Raw genomic sequence first — 18,511 nt, forward strand, 5'->3', positions numbered from 1 at the left:
AACAAAACGAAAACATAGAATTTAGACTAGAAAGAATAACATATACAAAGTGATTCTTCGCATTGACTATTTTGGGCACATTTAATGTTACAGAACTGAAGCTGAAAAATGTCATAAATTTGTTTTGTTGGAGATGTTATGTGATCTCACACAGAAATATTGTCGCACATACTTTTCTTCAATCCTAGGTGCTGCAGTGCTTCTAACACTTATTCAGAAAGCTAATGAAAACCATTATATACAACCATACAACAATACAACAACAATACAACCATTCACATTTCTACTGTTTTCAAGAGTTAATTTAAGGTGGTGGTCTTTTTTTCAGAGAATAGAGCAAAGGAGAAAGGATTTCCTTATCAAGGACAATTCACATTAGATTTTATCCCATTAAAACATTAAGTATGTTAACATGGAAGCCAGTAAATGCCACAGTTTGGCCGCGTGGAAACGCCGCAGCAAAAAACGCAACGTTTTACAGTCCCTTCACTGTAGTGCAGATTCCCTATAGGTATAATGGAAGCAGAAAGATTTCCTCTGTGGACTTACTGTGATGTCATTATGTCATTGTGACTAGAGATGAGCGAGTACTGTTCGGATCAGCCGATCCGAACAGCACACTCCATAGAAATTAATGGATGCACCTGGTACTTCCGCTTGGACGTAGCTGGCGCGCTTAACCCCCCGCGTGCCGGCTACGTCCATTCATTTCTATGCGAGCGTGCTGTTCGGATCGGCTGATCCGAACAGTACTCGCTCATCTCTAATTGTGATCTTTTTTCTAGAAAAAAACATACTGCCTAGACATTCCCTAAAAACCTTTTATGATCCACACTGTATTGGGCTTTAGGGGGCCAAGTATTTTATTTGTTTCTATGTAGTTTTAACCGCTCCCAACTTGACCATCTGAATAAGCCTTTAGTAATTTACATAGTTACATAGTAGATGAGGTTGGATTAGACATCAGTTCATCAAGTCCAACCTGTAATCCTACAATCCCCTACAGTGTTGATTCGGAGGAAGGCAAAAAAAAAACCAAAAAAACCATCAGGGTAAGTTCACACAGGTTTTTTTTTTTATTGGATCCTGAGGTGGAGGCTGCTTCAGGTTCTGATCCAAAAACCAGGTAGCCCCGACTGAAAGCCGGCGAACTGCACTGGAATTGCGAGGCGTTTCGGCCTGAAGAGTGAACATCTTGCTTCTTTTTTTCTGGGAGCTGGAAGAAACGGCTCGCAGAAAAAAGACCTGAGCAGCTCCCATTGATTTCAATGGGAGCCGTCTTTTTGGTCAGGGTTTTGAGGCGATTACGGCCTCAAAACCCTGACCAAAAAACTCTGTGTAAACTTACTCTGAGGCTTATGCCTATTTAAAGCATTGTAGGCTGTGAATGAATGTAGACCACAGGTACCTTGTAAGACTCCTATTCACCAAAGTAATCGATTAGCATCATGCAATCTCAATGCTCTTTAGGTATTAAATGACTGCTATCAGATTTAACTGTTACAGGAGAGACTTGGCTTTCAATGAGAGATTGGCCCTGTTGGTGATCACAAACCCTCTGGGCCTGTACTATTATCTTGACATAACTGCATGTTATAGTGCCATAATGTAAGGCAATCAATGGCATACTGTTACATTATCAAGTGTTAAGACGTTAAAGGCGTTGTCTCAGCACAGATATTGACAGCATTTTGGATATGCCATCAGTGCCTGAGTTGTGTCCCACTATTCTCATAAACCTATGGGCCTCATCATATTTAAGGTAAACAGTAGGAAGTTTACTGCTGGATTCCCATAGGATACAGATGATGCAGACGCATACATTTCTGTGAAAAACAAAACAAAACGTGCAACAGTCAATGTTACTGTGTTTTACAATTTGAGTCTGTTTACTAAGGTCAAACTGCCTTGCTCTTAGCCCAACAAACCTTCTGCCTTCTTGTGTAGTCCTTGTGTAGACTATTTGACACCATTTGGTAGGACCTCACCGAGCCTTAATAGTTCACCTGACCCCACCTTTATAGGTGATGCATCACCTACTGCCATCTTGTATCCAAGTAGTCCTCTCAAGAATGTGGAGAAACCATCAGTCCTAAGAATTGCCCCATGTAATAATATCCTTACATAACCACCTGCCACATGCCATTTTAAAGCACAGGAGAGTGAGGGAGACAAAAATCCTACCTCCTTAAATATGTAATATACTTCTTCCAGGAAAAGCCAAGCACAAGTGGTGTTATTACATTATATTTCACAGTTACATTAATATCAAAGTAAACAAAAAAGTTCTATTGTAAAAAATTATTTATTAAAAAAAATATCACAAAAACAATTAATCGGTTTTATTCTTTTAAGGGATGTATTGACTCCAAAGCCCATTGGTATTTGTATATCCTGACAACTTCTGCCTCCTAGGAGGTGTGAAGCTTATCATGCTGACAATAGACGATACATATTCTTAATACTAAAACTCTAACAATGGTAAATTTATATTTTAAGGAAAGAAAATAAAGCAAATATCATATATATATATACATACATCATATTTTTTAAGGATCATTTACTTTAATGGCATTGAAATGATGAAAGTTCTTTGAAGGTTCCACGTTTTCTTTTGAACCACAATTCCTATTGTCTTTTCAAATTGAATAAAGAGCTGATATTTGAGTGGTCTTACATATCAACGTACCTATGTGCTGACCTACCAAAAGGTGGGACATGGGTTCCTGCCACTGAGCTGAAAAATTACTTCAGTATTTTTTCAGTTTTTTGTGAAAAGGGGGGAAGTGTCAGGGCATTTTATAAATTGTTTGTGCATTTTATGTTTAGCGTTCCCTTAGGAGAGCCATAGATGTATATACAGTATCATAAAAGAAGAGATAAAAGATGCTCTGGGGCCCCTGGGAAGTGGACATTCAGCTGGGGTGACTGAATTTCCTTCTCTGCAAAATCTGCGTATAGTACTGACACACGCATTCCTCTAAAATCCAAGAAAACTATTACATAACATATCATAATTTGGCACTCTTTTTGCTTTGTTGGCCCCAATTCACAGAGTCCAAGATGTAATGCTGTTGTTTTACATAGTGGTTCATTAAATGCAATAAATAGTTACTTAGCTCCATTTAACTATGACAAATGAGCTGTTCATCCTGTAATTCCTCATTATGCAAGAAATAACCTTTGAGAGTTTGATATGTATTATAAATGCGTGTGCCGGGCAGGAATTAGTGAGGTTGTGTATGTTGTTCATATAGCAATGAGTTTTAATGGACATTTAGCAGACACTGCAATGCTATGTGCTTTATCTGATGCATACATTTCCATATATTGCAGCACATTATAAAGACAACAGTAAGGGATTTGCTTTTATGGTTTTGATGTCACTTTTTCCTAATCACTGCATTTCACCCTTTAACCAAAGCTCAGTCAATAAATTCATCACTGTCTTTGCTTTACTTTCAGGCGGAGATGATTTTAACCACTTTCATCCAATTACTAGAATAATAGATTGTGTTGCTGGGAAAGTAGCAAGCAATTTTGGCAAGTGGGTCTGTTTTTCTGGTGGCAGTAATAAAAAAGATGGTCAAGTCTCAGACAAATATTCAGTCATTCTCATTCTTGAATTACACGTAGTCCTTTCCTGTAGAAGGTGCATTTTTGTTGTAGCTTCTTGGTGGTGGGTAAGAAGTTTCTCTTTTGGGGCATGAGCAACACAAAAGAGCACCTCCCAAAATGGCCAATGCAGCACCAGCCCAACCAATAAATAAAGCTGGACCAAATTCATACCTGGGAAGGAACAGAAAAATAAAATCATTTTCTATAATATTTGCACTTATTGCATTTATCATTTTTAAGTTAGAGCTGGATGGAAAATAATATGGAACTTGCCAAATGTTCGTGTCCTTCTCTATCAGTATAGGGTCCATTATTGTCTTTATAATTGTGATACAATCCTTTACCTTTTCTACAGTTTAGCATGGCATGAACCTCATCCATCAACATTGTCAGGGTTTTTAATTTTCCATAGCAACCAGTAAAAAAATTATAGGCGAACAGATTCCCATGGGCAACAACACCACTTTAGTTTTATTCTAGGATATATTTAATACATGGGGACACGTGGCTCTAAGTGGAACTACTTTAATATGAACCTTTACTGCTTACACTCTAATGGTAGATGTAGTACAGAGGCAGCAAAACTTAACTGCACATTAAGTACACTATGGCCCAGAACCAACTCAAATTTCAATGGCGTTTCAATTGCTTTTGTGGTGTTCTGTGATACAAATTCATACTGCGTTATTAGTGTCATAGTAAAACATGCTACATCTATAATACCTTAGGTCCCGAACTTATACAGTAGATGTAACAAAGTTAAAGGGGTTTTCCTGGTTAAAAATATTCACGACCTATTCTAAGCCTAGGCCATCAATATCAAATTGATTGTGGTCTGACACCTTGTACCCCATACAAAGAGAATGGAGCGGGAAGCAGACAGCTAAGGTATGTGTGTAGTTAGTTGCAATGATCCCCATTAACTTTGCTACATCTGTATGTTCTAGATCTGAGAAATTACAAATGTAGCAAGATTTAAGTTTGCACTGATAACTTGTTGCAGTGTGATATTTATTTTATTACAGAAGAACACAAAATCAATTAAAAAGCCATTGAAAGTTGAGTTGGTTCTGTGCCACAGTGTATTTTGTAGTTAAAGAGGACCTTTCATCAAATCGGGCACATGCAGTTTTATATACTGCTGGAAAGCTGACAGTGCGCTGAATTCAGCGCACTGTCGGCTTTCCCGATCCGTGCCCGGTGTAAAGCGCTATCGGTCTCGGGACCGTAGCGCTTTAGTGTCAGAAGGGCGTTTCTGACAGTTAGCCAGCCAGCCTTCTGCCTCGCGGCGCCTATCGCGCTGTACTGTAGAGCAGGGAGGAACGCCCCCTCCCTCTGCTCACACAGCTCGTCCATAGACGAGTATTATAAGGAGAGGGAGGGGGCGTTCCTAACCGCTCCACAGTACAGCGCGATAAGCGCCGCGAGGCAGAAGGACGTTCCTGGCTAACAGTCAGAAACGCCCTTCTGACACTAAAGCGCTACGGTCCCGGGACCGATAGCGCTTTACACCGGGCACGGATCGGGAAAGCCGACAGTGCGCTGAATTCAGCGCACTGTCAGCTTTCCAGCAGTATATAACACTGCATGTGCCCGATCTGATGAAAGATCCTCTTTAAGCTTTGCTACTTTCGTACCACCATCGGAGTGGAAGCAGTAAAGGTTAACATTAAAGTTGTACCACGATATATTAACAAAAAAAGCCACTGAAGATGTTAAAAGTTTTAAGTTGTTGAAAGCTAAATATGGCTAAACCTGTACCTCTGTTTATAGAGAACTGGATAGACTACAAGTAACTACCTTCATGTTATCGGATTATGGATACACAAAGATAGTTGAGGTTTCAAATAATGCAATATATCTTCATAGTCAACAATTATAAGAGCAATATCACATACTCTATTGTCACAAATGACCGAAACCCTGTCTATCAGTGTTATCCAACGGCAGTACAGTTTTGAAGGTAAATACCAATAAAATGGTCATTTAAAATAAACATGAATCCTATTCCCCAATCTATATGGTGAACAGAATGATGATTGAGCAGTGTATTCTAATTCATTTTGCTATGAACTTACTTGGAGTTGCTTGGTGTAAGTACATTGTAGAAATCTCTGGCGATTCGGTTTCCATACCAGGCTGTTGCAATAAGTACACAAAGCCCTGAAGATATAGAAGAAATGATTCAGTAGAGGTAACAATGTGAAATAAAGAAAAGACATTTATTTTTAATTTAAATACAGTATTCAGGGAATTTGGATGAATAAATAGGAGTTTATGGCTGTGAACAAATTAAGTAGAGATTTGCACAGATCTAAAATAAAAAAAAATAAAGCAACTTTGATTGCAAAAAAATCTGTGGTTTGGATATACAGCTCTTTTGCTAATCTATCTATCTATCTATCTATCTATCTATCTATCTATCTATCTATCTATCTATCTATCTATCTATCAATGGCTACAGGTGGTGTATAGTGTGATCTCGAAGGTATCTCTATTTTTCCCCTCTCCTTGTGTCTGCAATTTAGGCTTCGTTCACATCTGCAAATGGTATTCCATTCGGAGCAGTTCGCAAAGGGACCCCCGAATTTAATCCCAAACGCATTTGCAAGCACTCTGCTGTGAAAGCACACAGATTCCCATAAACTATAATGGGGTTCGTGTGCTTGCCTCGCGATCTCCGCAGGGAATTTGCAGACAGGAAAGTAGTTCACAATCTGATTCGTGCGGAGATCTCGCGGCAAGCACACGGACCCCATTATAGTCTATGGGGTCCATAGGCTTTTACTGCACAGTGCTTTCAAATGTGTTCGGTAATCCGTTCAGGGGTCCCCATGCAGACAGATTACCAAACGCAGATGTGAACCAAGGGTTAGGTGGAATGTGGGCAAAAGGGAATGAATTACATATAACTATAGCATCAGACTGCAAACAGGCTTTTCTGTAGTCTGTAACTATGGAGACACATACTGTAGATCTGCTAAACTATTAAGTACATATATGCCAAACATGTTATTATTAAAAGAAATCTATTACATAATTAAAGGGAACCTATCATCTACATTTGGAACACTAAACCATCAAAAGGTCCTTATGGACTGGTGGTTTAGGGTTCTGAGAATCACAATAATAACTTTGCTTGTGCATGCTTCTACATCCAGTGCATTTGCGCAGTCGGGCATAAGGGCAGGACCACCACACATAGAAGGTGGTGCCTAAGAAATTACAACCCCTAAAGCAAAGGGGTAAGACGGTGAGAAAATTGTATGGCATCAGTGCTCTAGGTAAGTATAAAGGATTATTGTTTAACTCCTACATGGACAGTCTTTATATAATATTATTTTAGACACTAAACCAATGTTCCATAAGTACCTGTTGCTTGTGAACAAATACAGGAGATACTATAACCATAACTATTTAACATATCATGTAACATACAAGAGTGCCATCTACAAATAATAGAAATAATAAAGATTCTTACCAGCAATAATGAAGAGAATACCACCTACAATTCCGACTTTGGCTTTCTTCACCTCATCATCTTGAAGACACGTTAAACATTTCATGCCTACTGCAGCAATGCAAGCAGCAAAGAATCCCAAAAGAATCCCACAGATCATCAGGGCCCTTGAGGCCTGCAAAGTGCCTAAGGAAGAAAAATATGTTAGGAGCTGACATTCACCACTGTACTTACATACAGAATGCATGAAATAATCAGTAGAGGTAAGAAACACTAGAGAAAATTCATTTTTTTTTCTTAAATTAGACTTTTTCCATTAAGATTTAAAGTGTACCTCCAGTTATAAATGAATAGCACAGGTTAATATATGAAACTTTATAAAATATCTTATTAAAGAAATATGTTTTCTTCTCCTCTTTTCAGACAGTTACTTTCTCCATATTAGTTTATAAAGAGGGGAGACTCAGTTGCAGATTCTTCACTCTGCTATTCCTTGTTTTTTAACACTGCTTAGTTGTAGATAAGAGGCTAGGAGGAGCACACAGAATGAAGAAAACTTCAATTAACCAGCCAACAGGAGAATCCTACTCAATCCCTCCCTGTTCCATATAGTTGAGAGGCTGAATACAGAGACAGATATAATGTAAGCAAGCAGTCAGATTGAAGAAAAGGAATAAAAGCACTGCTTATGTGCTAAATAAAACAGATATCCCTAATAAGATATATTACAACATTTCTTACATTTAAATGCCCTACATCTATAGATAATACCACATGACACCAATCATTGCATTCACTACTGCCAATACATGAGGTCACAGCTTATCCACCCCCTAGAAAACTCTCACATGGACCTCAATGAGTTGATTCCAGCCTATTGCTGCCTATGGACATGATTATACTGTCAGTTACTGCTAAAAGAGCAGAGGAGAAGCCTAGGCAGCATGGCCGCCCCCATAATCATGTACAGCAAGTAGAGTAAAATATCTATATGTGTAAAATAAAAACAGATTAGAAAAAAGTGATGTATATCAACATTACAAAATTTTAAAAAAATTGCTAGAAATGTTAGACACTTTTGTCATTCTTATGACACATCATAGTTGGCTTACTTTGGACTTCATTTAGACTCATATTTTCTGCCAAATGTTGGGCGCAGTTTGGAGTATGTTAAGCCACACCCTTTTCTTGCACCAGCGCCCTGTTTCTAGGCACTTTTCTAAGCTGTTTATTAAGGCACTAAATGTGGTGAAAAACTAATAAATCTGCCACAAGGCATTGGCTGTAGAACAGTTTTTGGCAGAAATCTCCCCCGTTGTGTAATTAAAAGTTGTGCAACTTTCTAATACACTTTATATTTCAGCTCTAAGATGTCTGCTTACTACTGCACCAGTTTTCATTCAACAGACAAAAATCCATACTAATCTAAAAATGACATTCTGCAATAATTGTATCCAGTCTACGCAATTCTTTCTCTGGTCCTCTTAACCAGCGAAGCCCTTGTCAGATTTACAGATATCAGGTTAGCCGAAGTAGTGCTCTGGAATGAAGGACATGCAAAAGAGCACGATAGAACTAGTTTCTTGAGATTCGTAACACTAGGTTCATTCCTGCATTCGGGTTTCTATTCTTGTATACACTTGGGGAACCAAAAAACGGAAGCCCAATCCGCTTAAAAAGCAGTTAGCATGGAATCCAGCAGACCCATAGACTATAATGGGGTCTGCTGGGTTTCCGCCGCAAACAGAAAAGTGCCGCTTGCAGGTCTTTTCTCTCCGCATTTTTCAAGCGGAATGGGATATGGAATCCCAAGTGGAAACTGGGCGCAGGCCTGAACCTAGCTGCCTAAGCTAAAAATATGAACTGGGATACTAGACTCCTGTCAAATCTGAATAAAGTTTAGAGCAAAGGTAATATATAAAGCAAGGTCTCATGCATAGTAAGTCCGACAGAAAAACTATTTAGAGATGGCCAATGTGGATATTGTATTAGGAGCATTGTTTCTAGGGGATGTAAAGTATAAAGGCACACAGGGTTCCTATATCTATGTAGTAGGGAGCTGCAGGGACTCCATGTGCTGCCATAAAAGTCCCCTGAATACGACTAAGCCATAGGCACAAGTCCCCAGAATAAGTAGGTTTTTGTCCTCCAATATTTTGATTGTACAATGATATAACATGTGATATATTGTTTATATTGCCTTGGGTGCTTTTAAACATGGTACGGTTATGCATAATTCATGATTTTTTGTACATATCACATGGTGTCTGAGCGTCGTCTCCACGTATCACATCCTGCTTCAGTTCCTTATTGTAGTTTACAGAATATTATAATAAGCTTTGCATCGCTCATGTAAATACTTTGTGGTAAAGCTTGTCATTTGATTTTTTTTAACCCTTCAAAACAGACAAGTAGTACAAGTAGTACATGTCCCGTATCCTGTCACTAACAGAACTGACAATGACAATTAGACAATGCTCAGCATATATTCCACTAATTATATGTTACATGTTCTCAAAGTGAATGCCTAAACCCATAGTGACTGTTAACCAAGAGTAGATATTAAATTCAGGTTTTTTTTTACAACTGATTTTCATGCGATTTATTATGCTTGGCTGGCGTTGTATTATTTTAATGGCCGACTAGTGTTATTATGTCTCTACATATCCCAGATTAGGTGACTGAATAATAACATCTTTGAATATCTTCCTGTTTTTAATTCTCTGCCAAGTTCTAACTTGAAAAGTAGCAACGTTTCTAACTTGTAAGCAAGTGTAAACCTGACTCTGTTTTCTTTGTAAGTTCATCCAAAAGATTCCTCTACCTCCTGATGCATGGAAACCCAGCCCTAGTGTATTTTTGGTGTGTCTATGGAAGTTTCTTCTTCATTCAACTACATTTTCATAAGTAAAATGCACATCTGTCTATTATCTATCTATCTATCTATCTATCTATCTATCTATCTATCTATCTATCTATCTATCTATCATCTCTTTATTTTTTCACTCTCCCATTTCTGGTTGAGGTTTTGGACATGATTCAGATTGGGCTTACATTTTTAATGTAGGCCTAAAGGGGTTTTCCAGGAATCTGATTGTGATGGTCTATTAATTTCTCATTAGTGGAGTGCCAATACCCAGTCTCTGTAATGATCAGATGTTTGGCATTGCTGGCAGACCTGGCACTATATATGGTAGTGTATTCAGACAGAAGCAGATGGCTCCATACATAATTTATTGGCCAAGCAGCATTAATACAGCTCTGCTCCCAGTGAAATAAATAAGACCTGAGCTGTAATAGTGTGACCCATTCACTATACAGTGTATGGAGCCATCTGCTCCTGCTTATGTACACTGTATAGTACAGGGCCCCAGCAGCAGTTCCAAACAGCTGATTTGTGCAGGAGCTTGGTATTGGTTTCTCATTCTTTAGATATTCATGATCTATAAAAAATCCCTTTCAGTTTCATGAACCTGAGCAACTCAGAGTGCAATTCAAAGTTATGACTTAAGATTTAATTTATTAAAATTTGGAAATGTGACTGCAGCAAAGGGTCGCTATGACACCATGTGTGTGCCATGCTATTTGAGGGTGAATATGGGCTGTTATACTAGTAGGCATAGTAAAATGCATCAGCATTCTGTCACAGCATCCTGCTCCTGATTAGGGCATGTCTTGAGCTGCGGACGCCATGTCTGACCATATCTGAGTCCGTGGCAAGATAGGTCATGCTAGCTAGCGGGAAAAAAAAGCAAGCGGCCCCCACTGGAGTCAATGGGAGCAATTTTTGCAGGCGATTTTTGAGGCGGCTTCCGTGTCAAAATCCGCCTGCAAAAAAACTCTGTGTGAACATACCCTTAAAAATGGTTTTACAGATCATATAGAAATGCCATAGGTCACTGTATGGGGAATGACCATATCACAGATACAGCCATATTAACCTATATTGGCTTCTAGTTGTTGAAACTGGCCATATTGTACATACTCAATGACACTGGGTGATAACAAAAGACATTTCTGAAGACATTAGTTCCAAGACAGATAATCATTAGAATTTTTGTCCACCAAGTTATTGGCTGAAGTTTCAAACATGGCTGACTTGTTTTCAGGCCATGATAATCTCTTATCTGTCAGTTAAAAAAAAAGTTCTTTGATAAATTATACCAGGCAAGTTTAGTTTTTGATGTAATGGTCCATTTTCATGGGCACTTTAAGGTTTTGCACATTCATTCAATGTAACCAAAAGCCATACAGGGAGCTAAAATAATAAATTACAAATTGAAATAATTTGCAATAACTGAGACAGCTTGAGCAAGAATATTTGTGTCATCAACTGTAGTTTGATTATCAATTTGCTTCCAAGCCACGTTAAATGGCTTCCAGATTCCGGGCAGTACAGTGGCTCAGTGGTTAAGTACTGTCGCCTTGCAGCACTGGACTACTTGGTTGGAATCTGACTTAGTGAAACATCTGAATGGATGTTTGTATGTTCTCCCTATGTTTGTGTGGGTTTCCTTTCAGTACTCTGGTTTCCTCCTACATGCAAAAATTATACTAATAGATAAATTGGCTTCCTTTAACAACTGACCCTTGTGGGTGGTGGGCTGTACTGATCTGAATTCATTGTGAACCTGAATTCAAAATGAACCTGTCACATGGAAAATGAAGTGGAATCTGCAGGCAGCATATTATAGAGAAGGAGGAGCTGGGCAGAATGATACTGTATATATATTCACCCATCACAGGGCTCTCTCTAGTGTTGGATATTTGCTAATTTTAGGAAGGACTGACAGATTTGTATGGGTTTTTCAACAAAAAGACCAGACTGTGCAATGGGCATCCTTTGCCTCCACAAAGCTGTCTGTTACTGAAGACCACTCTGCAGTCTTGTCTTCAGCCAAAATTTATATCCTTTGGAGTCCAGGGGCCACGTCTTAGAGCCTTTTTCAACTCTGTGGTAGCATCAGCCATCTTTTTCGGAATGGTCTGCTGTGGGAGTAGCATACCAGCTAGGGATAGAAATAGGCTCGACAAGCTGATTAGAAAGGCCAGCTCTGTCCTGGGGAGTCCCTAGACCTAGTGCAGGTGGTGGGTGACAGAAGGATACTGTCTGTGGTGAGCTCCATCAACAACTTCCATCCCATGTATGAGACCATGACAGCACTGGGCAGTACTGTGAGTGACCAACTGCTTCACACCAAGTGTGAGAAGGAGCGTTATTGGAGATCCTCCCAACCTCAGTCAGGCTATATAATCTATATCAGACCAAGCGAAGAGCAGTCTACACAGAGAACTAAATCAACCTGAAGTCTTTCTTTTCTTTTTATTTGCTGTGACTCCTAGTATCTTTTCTATCAGTTATTCTGAGCTTGTATGTGTTCTTTCTTGTAATATATTACAGTATTATCCATACTGCTGTAACACTGAATTTCTGCATGGTGGGACTATTAAAGGATTATCTTATATCCAACAAATTAAGATCATATTTGCATAGCCAGAGACAAGGATCACATTGAAATAAAAGCTTATTCACCCAGCTAATTGGTTAGAGTTCACAATGTACATTTTTCCCTATCAGTATGTTTTTTTTTGGAATATGGGATGGAAATCCATGCAAACACAAGGAGAACATACAAACTCCTTGCAGATGGCTTTATGCCCTTGGCAGGATTTGAACACCAGGACTCAAGTGCTGCAAGGCTGCAGTGCTAACCACTGAGCTACCATGTGGCCCCTGCTCAGTACTCTTTTACCTGTAATATGCTACTACCGACTGGGCTACATTTGCCATGTGACAGTTTAATTTAAAGGATCTTAAAGTGAAGAGACTATGGTGGCAGTATACAATACAGGCAGTCTCTATTTGATGCTCTTTGAAGCCCTGTGTTAGGTACGGTTTAAGTTTGATAAAAGGGAGTCTGTCAGCAGAACGCAGCGTATCAACCAGCTCCACAGAATAGTCACCCGAATGAAATAGTGTTTTCCTTGTCTGAATCTGTGCCTCCATCTGTGCCTCCACAAATTAGCTATTTGGAGCAATGTGAGCATTGCCATTGCTCCAAAGACATAAGCAGCAATGGTTACATTGACAATGCCAAAGGCACTGATTCACAAGGGGGAAGCACTGACTGATATCTGCCATTCTTATGAGTGTCACACTTTTGGAAGCCATTTAAACTGTGTTGCATTTAGCTAGAATTAGGTAGCAGAAAAAACTCTCATTGAATGCCATTGGCAGAGACTGCTGATTTACTGCTGCCAGTAATAACAGTGACAATGCTGAATTATTATATACTTCTCAATGCCCTGCACGTATCCAAATCATGAAAAATGCAAAAGGTAAAGTTAGAAGAAATATTGGTAAGATGAGACAGAATGGTATGGAGTATTTATGTTATCTCTGCATGTAATGTAGTTTTCATACTGTTTTCTTCTGCAATCTTCGACAAAACTGAAGAGCTAAACCAACGGGATATCTGCAGAATTTTCTTAATGTATGCGTGTCTGACATAGATAAATTGGGCTATAAGAGGCGATCAATCTGAAGTTTTATTTGGACAATATTGATCTTCTCGTAGCAGCTAGGGATGCCAATGACATTGTTATTTCCTAAGTGATGACATTACCAGGTGATTTACTTGTTGATGCACTAGAATCAGTATGGCGGTCACTCTTTTCTTTGGCAGGAGTGGGCATGCTATACACCTCTGTTTGTTCAACAAATCTATTTCAAGGTGTTGCGAGAGGTGTCAAACTCTGAAAAAAATATTTCATGATTCTGTCACAAGATATCTATACATATGTGGTTGTGATATGAATTGCAGCCTGTCAAGGATTGTACTGAATATGGGAATGGGAACCAATGGATTAAAAGAGGTATTGCTACCTAAAAGTTAGCTAGTAGCTTTTTGTGTGTATTAGATTGCATTTAAAGGGACGAGCAAATAAATGTAACAACTTACAAATACTGGTGAATTATAAGAGATACCTAATAGGGTACTTTATGAAGAACTATATGAGAACAAGGTGCCCATATACAGTTCTTGTATAAGGACCCTCTTCTGTTTGTATCCATTACCGATCTGTGCTTGGAAATGAAATGGTTAACACGCTATATTGAAGGTGGAATGTTCTACTGGGAAGGTAGGGTATTCTGTTAATTCTTGTCTTTTATGTTTGGGAGGAGAGTTGCTTTGTAGAAAATATGCAGCTCTCCAGGGTGACTATTTTGACAGGTCTGATCTTGCCTTCAACCTATAAAAGAAGACATGTTCAGCACTGTTCAGATTCTTACTCAAATATAGACGGATGTGAACCAACCACCTTGGTTGTGTGAAACTTATAGCAGAATCAGTAAACCTTCATTAACTCAACTTTTATGTCTCAGCCCACAAAAGATTCAATTTTGGGATAAAAGACACCTGACAATTGTTTCCTAAGAGAGTGCTGTTAAAGTTTAATGACCTTTTTGATAAAATCATTATACATATGAGAGTGTTTTAAGCTGACACTTTTATTGCTAGGATTTTTATAATTGCCCAGCAGCTTCTGTGGCGGCTGTAATATTTCTTGTTTAGCAAGTCCCCTGGTAAAAGAATAAAGACGCATATGAAAGCTATGAGACAAAGACTTATGTCTGCGCTTATATTCCTCAACATGATAATTTATATGTATTCCCTGGTAAAAATACATGTGTTAACCATTATGGAAACCACTATAATGTCTAAGATATGGGACTTGCACCAGCAATAAGACCCTCATCCTCTATCTTAGTTTCTAACAATGAATTATCATGGCATTATTCCCTTTGCTCTCAATATTAAAATGTTCTATTCATCTGTTTCTATTCATTTAGGTTTCTGTGAGATCTAAAGTAAAGTAAAATGATCTTCATAATAATGGCCATTGAGATGTTACATAGGTTTCCGAGAGTGATAAATCATACAGTAGGTGTAGCTAGTTATTCTTCCAAGGAGGGGCAGATAATTTCTCACTCCATAACTATGCATACCTGAAGCCCTCAAGTTGTGGAAGAATAGGTGACTATATAAGAGTTGTGACCATATTGGTTGTCACACAGCTTTCCCATAGCTTCCATTATAGGTTAAAAAATGGAATTGAATTTGAAACAATTTGACAACAGAGAGTAACATAAATGAGTTGCTTGATATTGGGGCACAGACAGTGGATGATGTAAAATAGTAACTTAAAGAGGACCTTTCATGTCCTCATGAGTGTGCGGTATAATATACCACTAGAAAGCCAACAGTACTCTGAATTCAGTGCACTGTTGGCTTTCCCAGTATGTGCCCCAGTGGTGGAGATATTGGTGCTGTTAATTTGAGCAGTGATATCGCCTCAATGTCAGAAGGGCGTTCCTCATAGCTCAGCATTATCGATGAGCTGTGAGGAATACTCCTTCCTGAAAGTACTCATCCATAGACCTTTACTGGGGAAAAGGGGCGTTCCTCACAACTCAGCGTCATCGCTGGGTGGTACAAGGATATTACAGTACTGTTGGGTGTGCCCAGTGATGACATTAGTCTGTGAAAAGCGCCCTTGTGTTAGTGGGGAGATATCGGTGCTGAAATGAATGGCAACGGTATCTCCATTACCGGGGCACATACCAGGAAAGCCAACAGTGCTCTGAATACAGCGCAATGTTGGATTTTTATCGGTATATTAAACCACAAATTCAGGAGGACATAAAAGGTCATCTTAAATAATTACTAAATTGTTACATCACCATTCTCTTCATCAACATCTTTTTAGTCCTCCCCTCCAATCTTTGTTTACAGGGTTACAGCGCTGATGCTTCGTTGACAATGTGTGACCATTGGTCTCAAATACTGTGTTGAGGCCAGTGATAGGCTGCGGTAGTCACAGGTTCTCAATGTGACGTCACCACTGTGGCCCAGTATACAAAGACTGGTGGGGTACTTGCTTGAAAGCTTGTTTGTTTCTTAATATCCTTCCTAATCTAAGACAATCAAAATGAATGGTAATTTTTTAAATATTAAATAAAATGTTCTTTAATAACATGGAAAAATGATTTCTGTGTGATTTTGCTAGTAATCTTAAAAAATGAGACATATTCTTTAGTATAAATATACTAGACTCTAGGTTTTCAAGCAGTGTTAGTTTTGTCCCATGTCATGTTTTAGGGTTACTTGCAATGTTCTCCTTCTATTCATAAAAGCACAATATCTGTCCATATCCTTGAGGGTACGCTTGTGTCATTTATTTAAATAGGGGTTCTTGAATTAGGGGATGAGACACTGTACTAGACTATAGAAGAGGTTAGAGAATGCAGCTAAGCATATCACTGCCTTTTGTACTTGTGCTATATTATTAAATAAAACCCTTTGCCTTGACTTGCCTTCACTTGTCTTTAAGGCATAGCCACATTCCTGTAGTGTTAGTGTACTATACTGTACATGATCAGCACCAAGATGGATTCTAACTTACGAGTCATAAAATAAACATTGCCTTGGTTACAACATGGATCACAGTTACATCTAATGAAAAACTCCTAAAGCACCTTTCCTTTGAACTTCTCCAGAAATATATATGATCTTAGTGGGATACTTCTCTATAGTCTGTCAACTTATAATAGCCAGCTAGCAGAGACTGAATAATAACCTCCATCTATAAAACAGCTCAATACTAAAATGTTCTCCTAGTCATCTTTGATAGACATCATGTATGAAAAATGATGTTTTTATCTTGTAGAGAAAGCAGTAAATGCCATGTATCTCTCCGAACTATTTCTTGCTCAGGAAAGTTTGGCTTCTATGGAACTGCTCTATGAGATCAATTGCCTTGGTTAGGTCTTGTTTCTGCCTACTGTATGTTAAATACATAGGCTATTATTTTATTGAGTATTCTATTATATCCAGCAAACAAAAGTCAAAGAAGATGTAATCTAGCAGATGGGTCATATCAATATACATTGGTCCAAGCACTGTGAAGTCATAAGATTGCCTTCACACTATCAACAAGTTAATAAATGAGGACGTTACTGTGGTACTATATATTATACACCAGCTAGCACATGTAAGCCCATTATGCTGTTTGCTGAACATGTCTGATATGTCAATCAACTGAAGGGTACTCTTTACTATGTCATATGAGACTTCCTAGGACTAGGGGAGCAGATATAATTTTTGATACATTTCATGTGACCAGTTTAGTAAATAAGTACTAGTGCAAGTAATAGTGGTAGTAAATGTCCCTTAATTCCATAGTTTAAGGAATCACAGGTGGTTTCCATGAGCAACATGTGAATTTATGAATTAGGTAATCATTTTGAGACAAAGAGAAGACTGATATAGATAGATAGATAGATAGATAGATAGATAGATAGATAGATAGATAGATAGATACTTTATACACATTATTTCTAAGATTTCAATACAAAAAAAAATTACAATAATTGTACTTACTTCCCAAGTTCAGCAGAGAATCATATGTTTTGCATTGCATTTGCCCTGTGCTCTGCATGACACAGGACATCCATAGTCCTTCGTAGGTCACTTGTGCTGTGATGATGGCATCTCCAGTGAAAGAGGACATCTTCCATTGAGGAATAGCTACTGCCACTATAAACCCAACCCATCCTACACAAGCCAAAGCAAATCCTAACAATTGTAAGCCAGAGTTGGCCATCTTCTATAACAAATAGAATGTAAAGATTCTTTCCCCTATATCTAACACTGCACTGGGCAAAGTTTCTACTGACTCTACAGAGAGTTGGTGAGCAGCTGGAGAGTCAGACACCTAAATGCTCAGTGTTGTGTGTCAGCCTTATTTAAAGTCTCTCCAGAAGTTCTCCTACAGGAGGACAGTGCTAAAACAACAACTTCCAGAGGGTGATCACTCCCATTGCACAGCCCTTCCTCTCCCACCTCCCACTGCTGATGCCTTATTTTTATTCTGGGCAGCCTGGGGTTAGTGGCTACGCTCATCTCAGCCCTGAAGTCATTGTTTTGAGTCTAATCCATAATACATATTTGCTAAGCCAGGTGTTTTCCATAGAGAGACAAGAGTAGTATAGAAATGTATAAACAGCCAGAACAATACCATGGAAAATAGATGAATCAGACCATCTCAACAGAGGTCTCTGCTGTATAAATATCAATTGCTTAAGTAGGATTATTCTCCAGTTGTTTTGAAAGTTACAACCTATTGTAAGGTTTTATATTATATAATTATGAGTTTAACTAAAACTAGAATTTACGGGGAGATACATTGCTACAAAAATAAACATGTAAAATATGAGAACAAATGTTTGTTTCATTCTTGACCTAAGGTTCACTGTTTCTTGGTTTTACAATTTAGCACATCTTAAGCATTATATTACATGAAGTGATCCTCGGGAGGAAGTTTTAGGACACAGTAAGGGTGAGTGAGTTCATGTAACCAATATTTATT

General features: G+C 38.5%; 1 protein-coding gene across 1 annotated transcript; it reads right to left on the reverse strand.

The window, feature by feature from the left end:
* Positions 1-2,342: 2,342 nt before the first annotated feature.
* CLDN1 (claudin 1) lies at positions 2,343-17,904 on the reverse strand. The gene is made up of 4 exons (XM_075268532.1): positions 17,524-17,904; positions 7,100-7,264; positions 5,697-5,781; positions 2,343-3,789 (listed from the first exon to the last, which is right to left on the reverse strand). Exons 1-4 carry the CDS (start codon positions 17,744-17,746, stop codon positions 3,627-3,629), a joined length of 636 nt encoding a protein of 211 aa, XP_075124633.1. The 5' UTR covers positions 17,747-17,904; the 3' UTR covers positions 2,343-3,626.
* Between the last annotated feature and the right edge of the window lie 607 nt (positions 17,905-18,511).

Source organism: Leptodactylus fuscus, chromosome 3 (assembly GCF_031893055.1).
Source record: "Leptodactylus fuscus isolate aLepFus1 chromosome 3, aLepFus1.hap2, whole genome shotgun sequence".
NCBI lineage: Eukaryota > Metazoa > Chordata > Amphibia > Anura > Leptodactylidae > Leptodactylus > Leptodactylus fuscus.